Source organism: Notechis scutatus, chromosome 5 (genome assembly GCF_049901735.1).
Source record: "Notechis scutatus isolate UNSWTSFEM ecotype Mainland chromosome 5, rNotScu1.2, whole genome shotgun sequence".
Lineage (NCBI taxonomy): Eukaryota > Metazoa > Chordata > Lepidosauria > Squamata > Elapidae > Notechis > Notechis scutatus.
In genome coordinates, this window is record NC_142013.1 from 82,613,758 (window position 1) to 82,635,654 (window position 21,897).

At 34.9% G+C, this 21,897-nt stretch overlaps 1 protein-coding gene across 4 annotated transcripts in view; it reads left to right on the forward strand.

Moving 5' to 3' along the window:
- Positions 1 to 21,897, forward strand: part of MAP4K4 (mitogen-activated protein kinase kinase kinase kinase 4) — a 155,817-nt gene that overhangs the window by 98,168 nt on the left and 35,752 nt on the right. For all 4 annotated transcript variants that reach the window (XM_087967177.1, XM_087967178.1, XM_087967179.1 and 1 more), the window contains exons 7-13: positions 3,786 to 3,916; positions 6,640 to 6,694; positions 7,802 to 7,880; positions 10,296 to 10,471; positions 11,377 to 11,449; positions 12,627 to 12,837; positions 21,131 to 21,292. In XM_087967177.1, the coding sequence (XP_087823303.1) occupies positions 3,786 to 3,916; positions 6,640 to 6,694; positions 7,802 to 7,880; positions 10,296 to 10,471; positions 11,377 to 11,449; positions 12,627 to 12,837; positions 21,131 to 21,292 (887 nt within the window). The remainder of the gene's footprint in view (positions 1 to 3,785; positions 3,917 to 6,639; positions 6,695 to 7,801; positions 7,881 to 10,295; positions 10,472 to 11,376; positions 11,450 to 12,626; positions 12,838 to 21,130; positions 21,293 to 21,897) is intronic.

The following is a 21,897-nucleotide window of genomic DNA, read 5'->3' on the forward strand; positions in this document are numbered from 1 at the left end:
TAGCTGGAGAGGTATTGAAAAACTATCTGAATAGTCAGGGAAATTTTGGAGAGTGTGAATTTATCATTTATTTAACAATAAAAATGTGTAGTCCTCTAACTCAAAATCAATGTTAGTTATTTTTTATCATTTCATGTGCTTTTTTTTTTCCTTTGAATTTTAATATCTGCCCTTTGCTGAGAATACCAACATTGTTGGATTTGAATATGTTAGGATATCCTTGCATTAGTGCTTAAGATCCAAGCTATTAAGTACATTCAAACAGTGTTGAAAGAGCCCAACCCAACTCCCATAATAGAGCAAAATCATTTAAAGATCATCTAGCTCACTTTGCAACTTAAGATGTGAGACCTATTATTTTCTATCATGGTTGTTAATCAAATCATATGATTGTAAAGCGAATATGGCTTCCTCATTGATTTGCTTGTTAGAAGTCAGCTTGTGGACTGACTGCAGGAGTCTGTAACTCTCATAAATGCAATCCAGTTACCAAGCTCCAAAATGCAAAGACATGACCATGGCATGGTGACCATGGCATGGTGCATGACCATAACTTCAAGGATAGGTTGCAAGTCATTACAAATGGCATCACTGGAAAAGCCATAGTGGTTCAGTTTCCTTTGGATAACTGGTTCCCAAGATGATTTGAAGTTGTCTGCCAATATTAGTTAGGTTAGTCCACCAGGATTGTGGTATAGTTTTACCCAGTAGTAAAGATTCAAAATCCCAAAAGTTGGATTGACCTCCACTTCTTATTGAAGTATTGCATTTGGGATGCAGTGAGTAACTGAAGATGTGTCTCAGAATATTTGTTTTTATTTCTGACATAACCTTGCTTTTATATGTTCATAATTTAGTCCTATGTAGCATTTGTGCTCTGACTTTAGCTGAAAACAACTTAATTGAACCAGGGATTATGAACCAGGATTATTGAAGGTTAAAGTGGTGACAGTGTGGTTTGTCAATAGAGATGCAAATTTTTTTTGCAAAGGGTTTTTTTTTTGGGGGGGGGGGGTTGATGTTAAGATTGGCTTGGGGAAGAAAAGAATGTCAAAAAGGTGAGAGGGAGGTGGGCTTGATAAGTTTGATGAAAGGGTAGAGAAACAGAGAATCTGAGAATTTGCAGAACAGAGAGGTCAGAAAGGGTTGGTTGGAAACGGGGGTGGGGGAAATGGAAAGAAAAGATTTAATTGTGTGTTTCCCTTGAAATCTCCTGAATCTTTCTAGACTCCCCCTGCTGTCCTCTGGATCTTACTAGTTTAATTTCTTTGTGCTGTCATTGACTGGAGCTAAGCCTTAGTCCAAAAACCTGACTGTCAGCAGATGCAGCTTTGAGAGATGGCTGGATTGCTTGATAGAGGTGGAGCTGAGGAAGGAGATGAGTTCCCTTGACTTTGCCGGCAGCTGAACCTACTCACATGGACACAGCGAGTTGTCCCATTCCAGAAAGGAAACCACCATGGAGAGCACCCTTCTTCTTGGTCTTGCTAGATGGGCCTACATTGGCTTTTTTGGCAGCTGTAGCACATTGTGGCTTGTTTAAATGATTGTCCACTGGGAATACAAGATCCCTCTCACATTTACTACTATTGGGCCATGTACCACCTATTCTGTACCTGTGCATTTGTTTTTTCTTGCCTAAATGTAAAACCTTGCTTTTCTTACCATTGAATTTCATCTTGTTAGATAGGGCCCAGTGTTCAAGTCTGTCAGGATACTTCTGTATCTTGAGTTTGTTTTCTGGACTATTGACTACTCCTGCCAGTTTGTCAAAATTTGTCTGCAAATTTTGATGAGTTCCTCTTCTATTGCTCATCTAAATCATTGATGAAGATATTGAAAGTACTGTGCCTAAGACAGAGTCTTGGGTGCCCCATTGCATACTTCCCTCCATGTAAATACAGTTTCATTAAGGACTATACATTGAATGCAGTTGGTCAGCCAGTTATGAATCCACCTGGTAGTGATGTTGTCTAACCCACTTTTTTCTATTTTACAAAGTAGTTGGTTTTGTCTACTTTATGAAATGCTTTACTGCAGTCCAAGTAAGTTATATCTACAACATTTTGCTGGTCCACTAATTTTGTCACTTTGTCAACGAATGCAATAAGATTTGTCTGGCATGATCTGTTTTTGAGAAACCCATGTTGGTTTCTGGTTATGATTTTGTTTGCTTCTGGGTGTTCACAGACTCCTTGCTTGAATTATCTTTTCCAGGATCTTCCCAGCTATTTATGTCAGGATGATAGGTCTGTAGTTTCCTGCAACATTTTGTTAAAAAGATGAGAACTACATCAGCTCTTTCCCAGTCATCACGTAGTTCCATTGTGCTCTAGGAACTTAGAAAGATATAGTTCAGTGGTTCTGAGATGACATCTGCCAATTTCTTCAGAACGTTGGGATGTAACTCATCTGGTCCTAGTGATGAACTCATCTAGAGTGAATAGGTGGTCTTTCGTCATTTTTGGGGGTGGGGTGGGGGCTTATTTTGACTTGCATTCCTAAACTGCATTTTACAGTATTTTTATAGATTGGACTGTTGTTTTTTTCCTTTTGTGTAAAAACAAATGCAAAAAATGAGTTAAGCAGCTTCCTTTCTCTTTGCTGCTCAATCATTTCCTTGACTTTTTTTTCTTGTTTTTTACATGTTGAAAGGAGCTTTTTTATTATTGTTGTTGACTTTTGTTGCAAGGCTTAGTTCATTTTGAGCTTTAGCTTTGCTGACTTCATCTGTGCAGATTCAGTCTATTTGCTGATTTTCTGCCTTAGTTTTGTATCTCTCTTCCCACTTTTCATACTTGCCCTTTTTGTCTTTCAGTATATCAGAAAATTCTTTGTGTAGCCATGCTGGTTTCTTTCGAGATTCCTTATTTTTTTTTCTTCATTGGAATTGTGCTAGGTTTTTATAATCTCACTTTTCAAAGTTTCCAAAGCTTCTTGGGTTGTTTTCCCCTTGAAGATTCTCATTCATGGAATTCTTCTCAATCTTGCTCTAAATTTATTGAAATTAGCTATCTTGAAGTCCAAGAGTGTAGTTTGATCTTTTTTTCTATTACTTGTGCTTGCATAATGTTGAATTCCAATATTCTATGGTCACTCATCCCCACCCCAGGTTCCTGTAACTTCAACGAATTTATGAAATATATTTTCATAGATAGATAGATCGATAGATAGATAGGATAAACTGTGCTTAATGCATTTGGAGAGAGTGAGAATCTTGGTCTTGGAATAATTTATTATTAATTTCTCCTCAATATAATTATTCATAAGTGATCTTTTAAGACCAGTGGTCTCTTTTAAGACCAGTGGAAGTCAGTGGCAGAATTATTGCTTCAATCTTACGTTCTCATGAATTTTAGTGAGCAGCAGAAGCAGTTGTTTGTCTATTATAGTGTATTTAAGTTTACACCATCATTTAGATACTATATCAAAAGTAGCCTAAAGATAATAAATGTGCCATAAAGAAATTTTCTAGATTTGTATGTATACTTTCTAGCATATTGTTACTTTCTTTCCACCCCAAAAATTCCCTTAGCGTTTATTGTGACATAGTTCAATTGTCTTTGAGTTTCAATCTTTAATACGAAGGCTAGGTTTGATGAAAAATATCTTACAATGAAAAATATGATGAATTGCATACACTTTAATGGCATTTCATTCGCTTCAATATTTCATAGATTGCTTGGCTTGTATTAATTCATTATAATTGCACAAGACTGCCTCAAGTAATCCTTGATAACTTATTTTCATGTGTTTAATACTCCATCTCTTCTATTTCAATATAGTGGATTTTGGTGTTAGCGCTCAGCTGGACAGGACAGTTGGTAGAAGAAATACTTTTATTGGGACACCTTATTGGATGGCTCCAGAAGTTATTGCCTGTGATGAAAATCCAGATGCAACGTATGATTATCGAGTAAGAAAAATATTAATAATTGTGTTGTATTTCCTGTACTTTCATCCATTAGTTTTGTAAACAAATTTCTTTATTTCATAAATAATCATTAAGATTTTGTAAGGAAAGCATTATATTCCTTCTTTTGACTAGGGAAGTTTTCTCTTTAAATTGAGGAGCAAGATAACCCAACATAACTTAATAAATCTTAGATGACACCTGATAATCTCAAATACTTAAATAGTTCTGTGTATTACTGTTACAGTGTCAAAGCTTATTGTTTTAGATATTAAATGTTGCTAGTTTTTTTTAGTACTTCTGTTGCAGGAAACAGAAAAGACAATATTTTTGGATTCAAGGGCCACACCAGTCAAGAGATTATTTGGTGCCTCCTCTCAAATCATGCTGAGACAGAGAGCAAATGCTCCTTCTTAGGTGTCATTTTCCTACCATATTCCTGCAGCCTTTCAAACAGCAGAAGCCTAAACTCCTACTTGGTTTATGTGTGGGCTTTTGAATCAGCTTGACTCCTGTGGACTACTTAGCAAATTTACACAATTTTCTTGGTGCCATTTTTCAAAAGTGGTTTGCTCTTGCCTTGTAAAAAAAGCAACTGGCTGAAAAGAAGTCACTCCATGTCTAGGTCAGAACTCACAATCTTCCCATTTTTAGTTCAGTATTTTTAAACAGTAATCCTAACTAGCTGGGATTAAGTGACCCTAAAAATCAATCTTAGGAGGAGGTGGTTGTACAGCTGAATCATGTGGAATATTTAAACATTAAATTTTAAATCCATTTAAATAACATGAAATGTTTGAGCTTTATCGTATAAAACCAGTGGGGGAAAAGATAACTCGGTATTTAATGTTTTCAATTCTAGAACAAAGTATTCATCTTGCTGAGGAGCTTGAAATATTTCAGAACCTTGGGGAATATGATCTTATAATAATTAATATTTTGACTGTGCATGAATGTGAATAAGAGGGACAGGAGATTAATAAAATTGGAGATTATATCAACTGTTTATAACTGAATGGCTTGTCGTACAGCATAGGATAAATATGGAGATCATTGATACAAAATTGACTTCATTCAAAATAATGAAAAAGGGGATATTTTATTGCAATACCTGTTAGATTTCATAAAAGAACTATAGTTTGAGATACAGTTGTTTCCAGCTGTTCTTCATATCTGTGTTGACAGATAGTTTCTTTATTTTTTCAGTCCTGAAATGCCAATAAGAATAGATAGAAGTAAAATTAAATTAAACCTGACTGAAGGATACAAATTTTCCATAATTTAGTCATACTGGTCGGGTGTGATAGGAGTTACAGTCCAGCTTATTTCAGTGGTACTGGTTTGAGGAAAACTGTGCAGCCTGTTAAAAATTCCCATGTTAGTATTGGAATAAAGAAAAAGTCTTCCTTCCTTCCTTCCTTCCTTCCTTCCTTCCTTCCTTCCTTCCTTCCTTCCTTCCTTCCTTCCTTCCTTCCTTCCTTCCTTCCTTCCTTCCTTCCTTCCTTCCTTCCTCAGTGTTTCCCAGGGGTAAGATACAAATATTTTTTACTACCGGTTCTGTGGGCACAGCTAGGTGGGTGTGGCTTCTTTTTCGTGCAGCACCCACCCCCGCCTCTGGGTTTTTGTTTTTTGTTTGCCTCCTGGGCCTCAGGGAAGCGTCCTGCGGGGGCTTTTGTGCTCCCAGGAGGCTTCCCTGAGGCCCAAAAAGGCAAAAAATGGAGCGTGTGGGGGGGGGGGGGGCTCCACACCCAAAATTCTGGTTCAACTGAACCAGTAGCTGTTTTTTTTACTACTGGTTCGGCAAACGGTAGCATTTTTTACTACTGGTTCACTTGAACCAGACCGAACTGGTAGAATCCCACCACTGATGTTTGCTCATTACTATTAATTTGACTGTATATTCGCCTTCAAGGTGTAATCTATTATTGGCTATGTCTGCATTGGAAATAAGAGGCTTTGCATTGTTTCACATCTGATAAACATTTTCAAACTTTTCTTTAAATAGAGTTCATGTTTTAGGAGACTTACTAGTTTAAAACTTAGTAGGCTACTGAGGAGCAGCATGCCCACAGTCTTGAATCTTGTACTCTGAAATTTATTTTTACATTTAGTTTGAAATAGAACAAGCAACATATTGGCAAAGACTTATGAGCTTTTTATAGTAGTGTTCTTGAGTGTTTTACAATGCACTTGATGTCCTAGTAGTTTAATTTTGCACAATCTTTGCTTTCCTGTTGATCCAACTCCCATCAATTTGGTTTTGGTTTCTAAGTAATTGCATATCCGGAACATCAGAAAAACATCTGCTAGAAAAATATAGCCGAAAGATACAGAATTTACAGAAATGTTACATCATGGTTAGAAAAGTATTGTTTTTCCTTTCCAAATACATAGGAAATCTATATGAAAATATGTGAATACAAATATTTGCGTTATTTGTAAAAAAAGCCAAAAAAAAAGAAAAGAAATATAAACTTTGAAGTAGAAGAGATTTCATCTGCAAAGATGCTAGACATTGTCCTTCATAAGTTACTTTAATTTTGTATATTTACATAGGTAAATAACACATGTTAATTATTTTTTCAGAGTCAAATTGTAAAAAAACTGAAACTATTTAAAAACTGGGTTTTTTTTTTGTAATTCCAAACTTTCCTTTATAATATATGAGCTATAATTGACTGAAAGAAAAGTGGATGTGTTTGCTAACATACGGTCTGTCTTTGTAGAGTGACCTTTGGTCATGCGGCATTACGGCCATTGAGATGGCAGAAGGCGCTCCCCGTAAGTAATACATATATAGTGTTTAATTATCTGATTTCAAAAATGCAGCCTATTCTTTGAATTACTCTTTGTATTCTAAATGTACCCTTGGAAAATTTGGACTGCAATGATCTTCCCACTCTCAGGTAGAAAAAATAAACAGAAATTATTAAGCAGTTGTGACAAAGCCTCATTTTGCAGTGATTGTACTAAACCAATAGAGATCAAACAACAGAACAAACCCTTCAATACAGTTATTGAATTGATATTGAATCCATGTAAAAATTCTTATGAGATATTTGATTCTGAGACAGTTAACACTATTACTCATTATAAGAAAAAGGCTATGCTGGTCTGTGGGGCAAAAGAGGTGGAATCTGGTAGCAACTTTTCCAACTAACACATTTAATTTAAAAGCATGAACTCTCACTTCAACCAAATGCATGGAATGTCTGGATTGATGTAGAATTTAAAACATGTAAGGGATGAGGGGGAGAAGGATGGGAGGATAGTTCAGTTATACACATGTATGTTTCCTGTGGAAAAGTTACAGTTACCTTATCAATTAACAATTGTATTAAAAAAAATATAGTGGGCAGTTGAGACCTTGTGAGATTGCCTGAAATGTTTTATGTATGTCAGTTCAACATTGCTTGATGATATCCGTCATCTGATGACAGCAGCTTATGGCTTTGAAGAAAGTTTGTTAGTCAGAAAAGGTGCTATTAGATTCCTGATTTTATGTTATTAGCAGACTTAATGTTTAGTGCTTATAGGATGCCACAGAGCTTATTGCACATGGCAAATCCCTTATATACTGTTTTTCAAAGGAAATGAGTGTTTGGTCTCTAATTTCCAGGGGCTATATGAAGAGGTAATTGTTATACTTAGCTCTAAGGCATTTTATAGAACAGATGGTGTCTCTGAAATCACAGCACCTCTCTCAGCATAAACACGATTCTATCCCCTCTTTGATCTACGGTTGTCAGGACTATTATTTTTATAATCTTTTGCTCTTGTCATAATCCCATCATTGCTTAGTTTACAATGTTAAATATATGTAGATATTATTCAATAATACGATAGAGCTGAAAAATCAACTATGAAACTTTTTAATTTTTTTTTTAGCTCTTTGTGATATGCATCCAATGAGAGCCCTGTTTCTTATTCCCAGAAATCCTCCTCCACGGCTAAAGTCCAAGAAATGGTATGTAGGATTTATTGAAGTGGTTGCTTTTTTCTCTGATTTTGCCACAGCAATTTCATTCCCAAGACAGAACTTTCTTTACATATTTAAGGGGATGTGATGGCTCAGCAGTTAAAGACGCTGAACTTGTCAGCTGGAAAGTAACAGTCCAGATTCAAGACCCGAGTACCACATGTCAGGCTAGTTCCCTTTTCTAGCCCAAGCTCCTGTCCACTTAGAAGTTTGAAAGAATGCAAATGTGACTAGATAAATAGGTACCACTTTGGTGGGAAGGTAATAGTATTCCATGCGCCTTGGTGTGTAGTCATGCTGGCCACATGACCACAGAAATGTCCTCAGACAATGTTCCTTCAATGTTCCTCCGCTAAGAAACGGAGATGATCACCACCTCATAGAGTCAGACACAATTGGACAGGGGAAACCTTTACCTTTGTAAAAAGCAATCTACGGAGAGATAAAATAAGATTTATATGCTAGTGAACCTGAGCATATATATTCAGAAATGGATATGCAAATTTGACATTTTCAGTCACTCACTCAGACACACACAAACACAAACAGAGAGACAGACAGATAACAGATACTTGCCTTTTGCATTCTTCCAGAATCACAGGGCAGAGCAAGTTAGATTAGATGGAGAAAGAATGAATGGTTGGTGCAAAGTATGGTAAATAACTTTCATTTATAATGCTCAAAACAAATTATTACTAAATAGTGCCATGCTAACAGATAGTTCATTCATTATAATTTCTTAATAGAAATTATCTTAATTTTTTTTATCTAAAATAAACAGAATAAGAATGTCACTGATTTTTAGTTTGAACATTGCTTTGTTAAAATGTGTGAGGCTTTCACTATCATTATTACAAATGAGATAAAGAGTAGTTACTCTTCTTTCCAGCTGAAGGAAAATTGTTAAGCCTGCTGGCATATTTTTATAGTAGAGCTGCTTTTATACAATTTGCAACATTAATTCTCACTGGAGAATTAAACCCAGAATTTTGGTGAAATTTAACCTTGACAACAAATAGAGTTTGCTGAATTTTAAATATTATATTAAAAATAGTGTGAATTAATTTGAAGACTGAAATGAATACTAAGTTCACTGTAAAATACTCAGATACCAAGTTGAGATGCTTCCTTTTTTTCCTTAGGACTAAGAATAGTTCATTTAATCAGTTTAAACAGAAAGTTGAAAGGCTGGTAATATTTGACTCAAGCACTCTAGTTTAATGCAAAAAATGGTAATCCTTTCAAAGGAATTGTACTTAACTATTCTGCTGCTCTTTAACCCAAGAATTCTGTTTCATTAGTAAGCAAGCACTATTTGCAGTAACCAACATATAGTAATGACTTTATAGACATGTACAAGTAGTCTTCGATAGTTCATTTAGTGACTGTTCAAAGTTACAACAGTACTGAAAAAAGTGACTCATGACTGTTTTTCACACTTACAATCATTACATAGTCATGTGATCAAAATTCAGTTTGGCAACTGACTCATATTTATGATGGTTTTGCAGTGTCCCAGGTCATGTGATTCTCTTTTGCAACCTTTTTACGAGCAAATTCAATGGGGAAGCCAGATTCACTTAAAAATCATGTTATTAATTTAACAACTACAATGATTCACTTAACAATTGTGGCAAGGAAGGTGGCAAACCAGGGCAAAATTCATTTAATAACTTTCATTTAGCAACATAAATTTTGGGCTCCATTGTGGTCTTCAGTCGAGGACTATTTTTATGTACTTACTTAAAATGGGTTGTAAAGTAACATAGTATATACAGTAAAATATAGACACAATGAAAACAATATAGTTGGACTAATACAATATTTCTTTTGAGAGAGGGGTTATTTTTCCAATACTTGGAAGATAATTTCATTTGGTGCATGTATATTGCTTATACACATTCTGCTATTTAGCCTATGTAATTTTTAAGTTCAGCCTGATTAGGAAAACACCAACTCTTACTACGTACATACATTCATACATACATACTTTACATACATACATGACTATTTTACTCACAAAATTAATTCACTCTGTAATAATTTCACAGATTCTTTTTTAAATCATGCTCAATTAGCTTGACCCAGACTCAAGGGAGCTCCAATTTTGCTAAGCTGTCTGTTCTTCCACATTTTTTTCCTTCAGTACTGTGAACAATATCTCCAAGGACTTGTCACAAGAAGTGGTTTTCAATATAATTAAGATTACCCTCTCTTGACATCTTAACATTTCTTTATTTGTCAATTATAAGCAAGATATTTGAATCCTGGCATGTGGACTGTAGTGCTGGTTGTTCTAAAATTTGTAAATGTTAAATATAGTGTTTATCATATAGAGGATTCTTAATTAATAAATCCGTACTTTCCCAAATAACTGACATATATGGTTTTTGTTTTGCTCAGGTCAAAGAAGTTCTTTAGTTTTATAGAAGGCTGTTTAGTAAAAAATTATATGCAACGACCTTCTACAGAGCAGTTGTTAAAACATCCATTTATACGTGATCAACCAAATGAAAGACAAGTTAGAATCCAGCTTAAAGATCATATAGACAGAACCAAGAAGAAGAGAGGAGAGAAAGGTATGTTTTATTTTTGAAAGTAGAACCACATTTCTGTATATATAGAATGTAAGACTATGCTAATTATATACTAATTAATTAAAAAATAAAGACAACAGTTCTTTTACAACATAGGTGGAAACAAAAAGGGGACAGAAAGGAAATCAGAAGAAAAAGTAAAAGTTAAGCCAGAATTGAAAATTCAAAAGAATTTTTATGCAATGTGAACTCCGCAAACAGTACAATGGATTCTATATATGGTAGACTAATTATATACCATCAAAATAAACTGTATACATAGAAACTGCATACAATGTATAGATTGTTGTGATTTCTGATAAGTACTTTTTCCACCCAGCCTCACTTCTGGCACTATGGCAGACTGCTTTGGAAACAGAAAAGGAATTGTGAAAATTGTTTGGCATGGAAGTTTACTGTTTATATAGAAGGTTAAAAAAACTGATGGGTACTAATACTTTGCATATGAAGAACCTAGTTTTCAATCCTGTGTCATGTGATTAAGAGAGTTGTCTTACTTGCTGTAATATTTAAATAAGGGCCAGTATAAAATTTTAATATTTAAATAAGGGCAAGAATGCTGACTATTCCCTTGATGTAGACTATTCTATGTGAACTATACTGATGAACCTGAAAAAGTAGCACTATCATGTAATAACATAGAACAGCGAAGTCTTAAATATCAACTTTAATAATAGTTGCCTAAATGACTTGGTGTGAGTTTCTGGGCCTTTTCTCATAGTTCATAAGGAAACCATACTAAAGCACTTTTTTATAAGAATTCTATAGATTTTAAACTCATATTATTCCTGAAAGCTTTTAAGACTTATTTGTGAACAAAATTACTTTTCATGGAATTTGCTTTAAGAGATTTGTTGTCATAACTCTTTATTTCCAATTTCTGTCAGATGAAACAGAATATGAATATAGTGGAAGTGAAGAAGAGGAGGAGGAAGTGCCTGAACAAGAAGGAGAGCCGAGGTAATGTAATTGTGGTATTGGGCTGGTGAGAACCATATTATGATTATCTCAATATCTTTCTTCAATGCAATCTTCTCTATAAGGAGCTATACAAGGAGCCATTATTTAATGATTGGTTGTTTTATGACTAGTCAAAGCTACAATGGCCGTAGAATGGATGTTTGTGGCTATTGTAATTGATCACTCTCATGTGACAGCATATCATGCAGGTCAGAATTATGACTGGTGGTGTGTTGTGTGTCACATGATCACAATTAATGATGTATTTTACTGATTCATTCCAATGCTCATTCAAATGAATGAGTTTGCTTAATGATTGCCACATTTGTTTAACAACTACAGTGAAAAGTGCTGGAAAATTATTTGGATGCTTCAACTTTATGGCCACATAATTATGACTGTAATTCTAGGCTCAATTACAGTCATAAGTTAAGAACTAAATAAATCTTTGATTGCTCAGCAGGAAGATCTTGACTGCTCAGACCTTGTATATGTCTGGAGAACTTAACTTGAGGCACAATAAATAGTCAAAACACAGAGTTTCCCAATACTACATAATCAATAAAGGTAGTTCTTAACTTACAACAGTTCATTTAGTGTGTTCAAAGTTACAAAGGCACTGAAAATGTGACTTATGACTGTCTTCCACATTTAGGGCCGCTATAGCATCCCAATGGTCATGTGATCAAAATTAAGATGCTTGGCAACCGCTTCATATTTATGATAGTTCTGTGTCCAGGAATCATATGATCACCTTCTGTGACTTTCTGACAAGCAAAGTCAATGGGGAAGCCAGATTCACTTAACAGCAATCTTAATTAACTTAACAACTGTGGCAAGTAAGGTCATAAAATGGGATAAAACTCACTTAGCGGTGTCACTTAGCAATAGAAAATTTGGGCTCAATTATGGTTGTAAGTTGAGGACTACCTGTACCTGTTAAATACTAAAATTCAGACATTTTTCTGTCATCCTTTTCTAAGTTTTGAACATCCAAATTTCTAAACAAAAATGAGGAGGTTTGGTTTCTGCTGGTTTGACTCTCTTGTTTTTCTCTGCCATGATTCCAACAAGTACTTCTAGTGTTTGTAAGAACAATATGGAAGATTTAAAAATGAAAAAGTTTCCAACCTTTGTATAGTTATTTGCTTAGACTTAACCTTTTTTTCTCATGCAGTTCTATTGTTAATGTGCCCGGAGAATCTACCCTCAGACGTGACTTCCTGAGATTGCAGCAGGAAAACAAGGAGCGTTCTGAGGCTCTTCGGAGGCAACAGCTGCTACAGGAACAGCAGCTCCGCGAGCAGGAGGAATACAAGCGGCAGCTGCTGGCAGAGAGACAAAAGCGCATTGAACAGCAGAAAGAGCAAAGGAGGAGACTAGAAGAGGTAGAAATGGGTCAAAGTTGAAAAGGCAAACTTTTTTTTAATTGCCTTTTGTTCAAGAGCCAAAGGATTGAATTTAGAATCTATTAAATTACTGCATGAAGACGTCAGAATTTATCACTCAATGCCAGAATTCTTCAATGGAGCAATAGTGTTGGGTATTAGAAACCTCAATTCCCGTGAGGGTTTGCTTGCTTTTTAATACTGAATCCCTCCTGCAGAATTGAATGTTAAGTATGAAGGTATGGGTAGGATAGGAATGAAAAAAATGGTTTGATGGTTTTCTGATGTCATATAGGCTGTAGATAGGGTTCTGCATGAGCTAATAAAATTAGCCATGTAATAACAATAATCCCAGGTGTAAAAAAATCCATATATGGCACAGCAGCTGGATTATTCATTAAGAAAAACCCTTTTAGCCCATATTTATGTAATGAAACAGAAGAGAAAAAAATAGGAAAAGGAAAGTTGGAAAAGAAAAGTAAATGTAATAACAAAAATATTATATATATCTAGACCTTTCATACTTGCAAGTTTTATACAACCCTTTCAATAAGAATGACTACACAATATTTGTTTATTGTTAAATCTGAAATAACACAATTTCATATTTGCTTCCCCACTTTGATCCCTTAAAAGAGTTAGTGACAATTAAAATTTTTGCAGTCTACTGTTTGCCAAATGACTTTCTTAAATGATTTCCCTGATCTGGAAGATTTTGCATGTTCATTTTTGTCTTTGTACTCTTGCATAAATAGGCTGAAAACAAACAAACAATAGAGTCCCATTATTTTTCCTGCAGACTCCACAGTTGATAATGTTGCTATCCAATTGTTATTGAACTAAGTACTGCAGAAACAAATTCAAATATAAATTTAATTAATTAATAAATACTGCTGATACTATTTTAGCATTTTTAATCAGAATACTTAAAGCATTTGAATATGCCCTTATTTTTAAACTGAAGATTAAAGATATGATACTATTTTGGTCCATTTGAAATATCACAATGTCAGTCTAAATAAATCCATGTTTATTTTAAGAAGGATCCCTTCTTGGTCTTTCAGCACCAGGTATAAGTAGGAAAATATACACATTATTTAAATCACAATTTTAGTGACTGCAGAGTTTATTAAAATAAAACACAAATACATGCTTGCATCCCCATAAAATGGTGCATTATAGATATATGCTATAAAATATATATAGATTTGCTTACCAGCATATCTGGATTTTAATGTCACAGACTGAATTTTATTCTTCTTGCTATTATCCATAATAGAAGAACATAAAACCATAAATAGAATGCTTTCTTTGGTATGTACATCATTCCAATGATATCTGTATTATACTGATTTCATTATCAGCCTTCAGTCTTTAGAAGAGTTTGTGTGCATTTTGAAACAATGCATACCATAAGCCAGGGCTTCTCAACCTTTTCTTCACTACAGAGCCCTTTAAATACTTTTTGTGGCCATGGACCACCAAGGCTAAGCTCAGGATTTAAATCATAACATTTCTTCAAGCCTTCACAGACCCCCTTGGATGAAATCGTAACCCCCAGGGGTCACGGACCACAGGTTGAGAACTACTGCCATAAGCCCTTTTAGGTAGAACAGGTACACATATCCTTAAAAAAATGTGACATGCCACTGTGTTAGAAAATCTTGACACTATATTATAAACAATTAAGAGAGATAATGTCGCAATCTCTTAAGACCAACTTATGTTTTGCCCCAGTATTAGGTTGACTAAGAAAGATTCTTGATTGAAAATGTTTACATGTTGTGAAAACTAATACTAAACTTACATGATTGATATAGTGACTCTTAGAAAATTGTTGTTTAAGGAATCATGATACACGTAACTTTCTTACCTCTGGATGTTCTATTTACCTAAAATAGATCATTCAGAAAAAAGGAGTTTCAAGCTTAACTGCCAAAAGTATAAACTGAGCTTCGGATAGTTTAATTGATGTCAAATAGCAGAGAAGCAGAATATTCTGTTGCTGAAATTTTGTGCTTAAACACCATTGTCTTAACTATAGCACACAATTATTTCTTTATTAACCAAAGTAAGCTCAGATTCTACAATCTGGACCACACTACGTGGGTATTTAATTATTCCTTCCTATCTTCAAACTTCTTTCCCCGAATTTATTTTCTGAACAACAATTATATCAGTAATATTAAAAATAATGTACTTTCTAGAGTTCAATTTCTTGAAGAGAAAAGTTCAAAAAAAATCAAGGCGTTTGAGGTTTTCTTCCTTAAATAGCCTTTTGTATTGCTTAATCATGTTTCGGAAAACACTGTATAATGGAATCATAAACAATTTTGTTAATGAAAAATATGGTGCTTTTTTCAATGCATCTTTAGTTACCTTTATGATTCAAGAGTTTTTGCATGAGATTTTCTGTTTTAAAGTTTGAATGGAATATAGGAGATATACTTTATGCATTAAATAATCCATCAGGATCTAATAACAATTTTTAAATATGGATTCCCCTGTAGCCTGTTCCATATCCAAATTTAATTTGATACAGTTTATTAAATAGTTGCACCAAAAATAGATGGAGAAAACAATGTTCTCAGCATTTTTAAGAATTGTTCAGCTGTGAGTGTGATATATTTTGTGTTCCTTAGGGTAATAAAGCCAATAGAGATACCTACATGAAACTGTTACAAAATGCTTCTAGCATGGCATTCATTTATGTGCCATGTTAAATTTTACTTTATTTGGTTAGTGCAGTTTAATAACATTAACACAGTTTTGAGTTTGGGAAACTTTCAGCTGTTTAAAAAAAACATAAGAGGTTGTGGAACAAAAAAATGATTTGACCTGATTCAAAAGTTGTTACAGGATAGAATTCATGAATATGTATGTAGATTTAGGCATATACACCTACCTGGTAGATTTAAAAGTTACCAATCATTAATTCAGTTTTAGAGGATAGAAGCCTTTATTAGATTAAGAGCCATGATGGCACAGTGGTTAGAATGCAGTATTGCAGGCTGACTGTGCTAACTGCCAAGAGTTTGATCTTGACTGCCTCAAGGTTGACTCAGCCTTCCATCCTTCCAAAGTTGGTAAAATGAAGACCCAGATTGTTGGGGGCAATATGCTGACTCTGTAAACTGCTTAGAGAGAGCAGTAAAGCACAGTGAAGCAGTATATAAATCTAAGCGCTATTGCTTTGCTAAATACATATTTTGTAAGGTTGATACAATCTCTTTTTGAAAGAAGGGTCATTTCCTAATAATCATATTGCTTACTAAGTGGAGGATATTTTTGCCAAAGAGAAAGTGAAAGTGAAAAAGGCCATTAATAAAGCTATACAGAAATATTTAAATAGCTAGGTAAATCTGAAGAAACACAAAAGATCGACAAGTTTGAGATTGTTAATCAAAGTGAATGTTAGTGGTGTTTTAGGGGTAGATATGTGTGTTTATTGGTAGGTAGATAAATGAATCAATGCATGACTGAAAAGATCAGCGTTTGATAAGGAGAATCTTTTGGACAGGAAGCTCATATAACAGGATTGGGGTGAATTATGTTTTTATAAACACTGTAAATTGGTTACTGGTCAGAATGTAAACCTGGACTTTATGAAGCAGTAACTGATAGTAGAAACTTTGGATCAATTTTATTAAAAACAGTTTTTTTTAAAAAAGAAAATGTTATATTTTTCAAAGAATGTGTGTGTTTTCTTTCACTCAAGCTGTCCAGTAATTTTCTTTTCAATTTTAAGTGTTATATCTGATTCTTGTAGGTAGAAAAGCTCCATGGGCTCTGGATATTACATGGCTTGCACAGTCATTCCTGTTGCAGCAACTTCCAGTCCCAAATGGAGCACCTCATAACTCTGGTTCAAAGTTATTCCAATGACTTATATAGTACTGGCATACTCAGTGAGTGTATAGTAACAAAGATTTCTGGGAAAAAAATAATCCTTATTTTCCTGACAAAGAATATCACCTCTTCATTTAGCATTTGGATGTGCTCATTTAACAGCAGAGCCACAGAATTAGCACTTGTGTATATTATACCCTACATTAATCCATAATAATCTCCTCCTGTAGAGCTACTTTGGGAGTTTTCTAAAACTATTCAAAGTTGATCATTCCACTGCCATCGTCCCCTAATTGGCAAGTAGCCATGATACTTCTCCTTTACCTCATAAAGCAGTTCAGTAAAAGTATATCAGATTTTCTTTCAAGGGAGGGAACATTCATGAAGTGGCATCTTATATTAAGAGGTAAGTATATTGGCTAGTTTTAAAGTTCTAATAATATAGTTGCTCAATGTAGGCACAGTCCTCTGGCAAAGTCACTGGATTTCTCCTATTTCTCTTATCAAGCTGCTTAAGCAGTGATTGTGGTGCTCAACATCCTTTCCATATTGGGATAAAGGCTTCTTTGTTGCTTTTCTGCTGTCAGTGTACATGTACAGAAAGATTTCTGGTGCTATTGTAAATTGTCTGGATTGCTTCAGAATTATGGCTGTCCCGGTCATTTCATACCACTGAGATCTTATGAAATGTTCACTGTTGCATCAGCTACCTAAGATTTTTCATGGTGGCAACAAATAGAATAGAATAGAATAGAATAGAATAGAATAGAATAGAATAGAATAGAACAGGGGTTGCCAACCTTTTGGACCTCAGAGACCACCCAACTCATAATTTTAAATCCCAGGGACCACTAACCAGTTCTGTGGGCATGGCCTAATTTGTGGGTGTGGCTTGGTCATGTGACTGGCTGGGCATGGCTTGTATGTAAATATTATAAATATTTATATAAATATTGAATTTTTTTATTAAAAAAGAGCAACTTTTACCCAAAATCCGGCAAAGCAGGCAGGCAGATTGAGTTGCTCACAGAATCACAGATTCATTCAGAGATCTATCAATCTGCCATTGGCTAGCTCAGTCTGTCACATAAAATTTGATTGCCATGAGGCTGCACTGAATAATAAAACCTTCAGTCCTAAGGGAGGTTCGGCTGTGCTTAAAAGCAGAGCCGAAGATCTAAAGACTAAAGACGAAGATCTAAAGAAAGCAAGAAATCCAATCATTTCCTGCTTTCTAGCTACGGTAATCTAAATCTCCCTGCACAGCAGAAATGATGGTCAGAAAATCCCAGCTGATGGTCGGAAAAAGGAAAAATAGCAATTTAGCAGGCAAGTTTGCCGCGTAAGTAAGTGGGCAGAGAGGGTTCCTGTGGGCCATGTGGGTGGCACAGACTTGTGTTTCTGTGCAGCCTGGATTAATTGCTTTGGGGGTATGTGCTCTGGGGGTGAGATTTCTCTGCGGCCCACCAAATATTTGCGGCCCACTGGTTGGCAACCGCTGGAATAGAATAGAATAGAACAGAACAATTCTTTATTGGCCAAGTGTGATTGGACACACAAGGAATTTGTCTTTAGTGTATTTGCTCTCAGTGTACATAAAGGAAAAAATAAAATACATTCATCAAAAATCACAAAATACAACATTTAGTGATAGTCATAGGTTACTAATAAGCAATCAAATCATACTAGGTGACAAATAAAATATAAATATAATATGATATAAATTGTAAAGATACAAGCAACACGGTTATAGTCTCATAAGTGGGAAGAGATCGGTACTAGGAAGGATGAGAAGAATAGTAATAGTCTTAGTAAATAATTTGACAGTGTTTTTGGAATTAGTTGTTTAGCAGAGTGATGGCATTTGAGGGGAAAATGTCCTTGTGTCTAGTTGTTCTGGTGCAGTGCCCTATAGCATCATTTTGAGGGTAGAAGTTGAAACAATTTATGTCCAGGATGTGAGGGGTCTGTAGATATTTTCACAGCCCTCTTTATTTTCTCAAATATTGAGGTACCTTTCTAACATCTGCTGTTACTACTATTTCCCATGTCCCACGCTGGCAAGTAAATATTGATCTATTGATATTTGTACTTTCTACATTATGTGGCTCAGAAGCAGCAACAGAATAATCACTATGGATTGTTTTATTATACTCTTCTCTCTTACTCAGACTTAGTCTAAATCTACCTTTTGTCCAACTAAAAGAAAGGCCTTATATTAACAACTATTATTCAGCTAATGATTTAGATGGAGTCTTCAAACAATTCCAACTACTGAAATAAGATGTGATATTTTCACTAGATAGTTTTTAAACCAGGGTTAGAGTTGCCTTTTCTCTCTTGTCTGTGGGGTGATAAGTAGTGTTTCATTTTCAGTAACCTTTGCCAGGCTATATTGATAGATGCTTCATAAGGGCAGTTCTGAGTATGCTGGTCTTTGACAAAAAAGGTTGAGAAGATGCTGGGATGAAGGATATATAAGGAAGCAGTTTTTCTCTTGTCAATAATCAAGCCTGCATAGCACATACCATCATTTTTCCTGGTGAAATTGCTCTTCCCAGTCACATGCATCCTAAGGAAGAGATCCTTCAATCTGCTGCAACAACCAGTTATTCCAATAGTAAGACAGGGTGTGTTATTAAGAGTAGATGGGATTATATTCACCATTTAGTTTCAGCAAATGCTCTAAGGATTACCATCAGGAAGGGTGTCTAGCCCAGTCCACTCTCAACACATGCCAAAAGTCTTCCACGCTATATCAGTTAGTGGTACATGAATAGCCTGAGAGAAACCTCTGTACCGGCTGGAAGTATTCTGAAGCCACATGAATTGCTTCATTCAGTTGAATTTGGGTGGCCTTTTAGTTTGTCAGAGCAAATCAGAACACTTCTGTGACCGTATCAAAATAAGTATGAACAGTGATTGACAACACCGCTACAGTCTTTATATAGGCAAACATAGTAGATCCTGTTCCAGTAGTATTAGTGCTTCAAGTGGACAATGGTTCAATTTGCAGATAGCAACAGACATCAGGCAAAAGCACTATAGTAGACACATGATGCTACACATCAATGGATGTGTTATCTTCAACATTACTTTTTAGAGTGGGGATTGTCAAAGTAGAGTATATTCATTGGAGAGAAATCAAGATGATAATGGACTTAAAAGAACAATTTATGAGGAATCACCAGAGAGTGAAGACTGTAGAAAAACATGATTATTGTGAAAGGATTTGAAGAAGGATCATGTACAAAAGTGAAAGAATTGTCCAGTATCGTGCCAAAAGACAGGCGACAAATTGATATTTTAATTTACGAAAAAGTAGATTTTAGTTGGAATCAAGGAGAAAAAAATTCTTTATTCTTGAACTTTTCACCAGGAGAACAAATTATCCTGTGAAATGGTGGACTCTCCTTCACTGGAATTACTTAGGCTGACTCACCATCTACCAGGAATGCTGTAATTGTGGATTAATGAGCTAAGAGGTTTGAACAAGGTCTGTTCAAATCCTTATATTCCATGATTCTGTGAATAAAGATTTTGGCTGCCTCAGGAAGTTTTCTACTACGATAAAAGAATTGCAGTTTGTTTCAGGAATAGCTGCTTGACTCTGTTTAGTTATATTTTTAGTTTCTTTTTAGTAGAAAGTCTTTCATCTCTCCATGTCTGTTTTCCGGTGATCTCTGTAGATCATCTGCCAATTAATCCATGAAGCACAGACTAATTCACCCAGACACAAAGCATTTCCTTAAGGAACTGATTATTCTGTGTTTCAGCCTATATTTTTGCAGACGTTCTTGACTCTGATGTAGGGTTTGACAGTAAAGTATTCATGGTTTTGATCTCGTCGCTTTTAGCCCTGCAGTTTTCAGAGTAAAATGAACTACTTTTATCTTTTAAAATAGTCTTAGATGATTCTGGATGGTGTACAAAAATTGAAAACCAAATAGAATAAAATTATTAAAAGCAATCCAAATAGCCAAGGTTGAAAAAAACATGATATCAGTCTTCAATTAACAGTGGAACTTGCTGACAACTTACTCCAAATGTCTAAGAGAAATTCTTTATTTAGCTACTTCAAGAAATTTCTAGAAATAAGTCTCTGATGACAGCACTGCACTGTCTGTATGGAAGCAATTTTAGTGGCTTCCCTATATTTGGTGATTTCTTATATACAATCACAGTATTCACATTTTCCCACATGGTAGCTAATTAACCATTTTAAAATGTTAACAATTGTAATTGTAGAAACGCATTTCTAAAAAAAATTCAGATAATCCTGATATAATGAAAAATGAAATTTGATTGCCAATCTTCTAAATGATGTTGGATTGATAATGCTGAATAGTAACTCATAGCAATAGAATCCATAGCTTCTGTATTCTGATTTGATCAGTTGATAAAAGAAAGAGATTACTTACATCCATTGTTACTTGAAATGCAGCAACAGAGAAGAGAGCGCGAAGTTAGAAGACAGCAAGAACGGGAACAGAGGAGGAGAGAACAGGAAGAAAAAAAACGATTGGAGGAGCTGGAAAAAAGGCGGAAAGAAGAAGAAGAAAGGAGAAGAGCAGAGGAAGAGAAGAGAAGAGTGGAGAGAGAGCAGGTAAACCTGAAACAACGTGAATCAATTATGTATGGTTTTCTCTTCCTTCCTTCCCTTTACTAGAGGAAACACTAAGGAAACTATTGGATACAGTCTAAAAAAGTATATTTCCATCAGTCTGGATAGTGTGTTAGTATAGTCATTTCCTATATGACTAGAGAGTATGGCACTGTACCAGACTATTGAGAGCAGGCTAGTTTGGGGGAACCTAATTAGGAATATGGGAAAATCTGAACTAATGTTTTATGATGAATTCTTTCTTCCTGATTCTGGGCAGTAAGATTCTTCTCAAAGTCACAACATGTAAATATAGTAATAGACTTTCTTTATCTGCTTATACTGAAGCAAATGACTTAGTTCAAATGATTTAAATGCATTCATTTCTCAAAATTGATCAAAAATGGATCTTTGGAAAAACTGCATTAGTTTCTCTGTCTCATACATGAATCTTGCCTGTTTGAAATATAATTTGTATATGTGACAGAAAGTAGAGATATTCATATTGGAAAAATAATTTTCAGAGAATATACTAAGCACTAAGAACATCACTGTGCTATTTAAAATTTATTGTGTTCTGCTATAAAGTTGGGCTTTGATGTCAAACA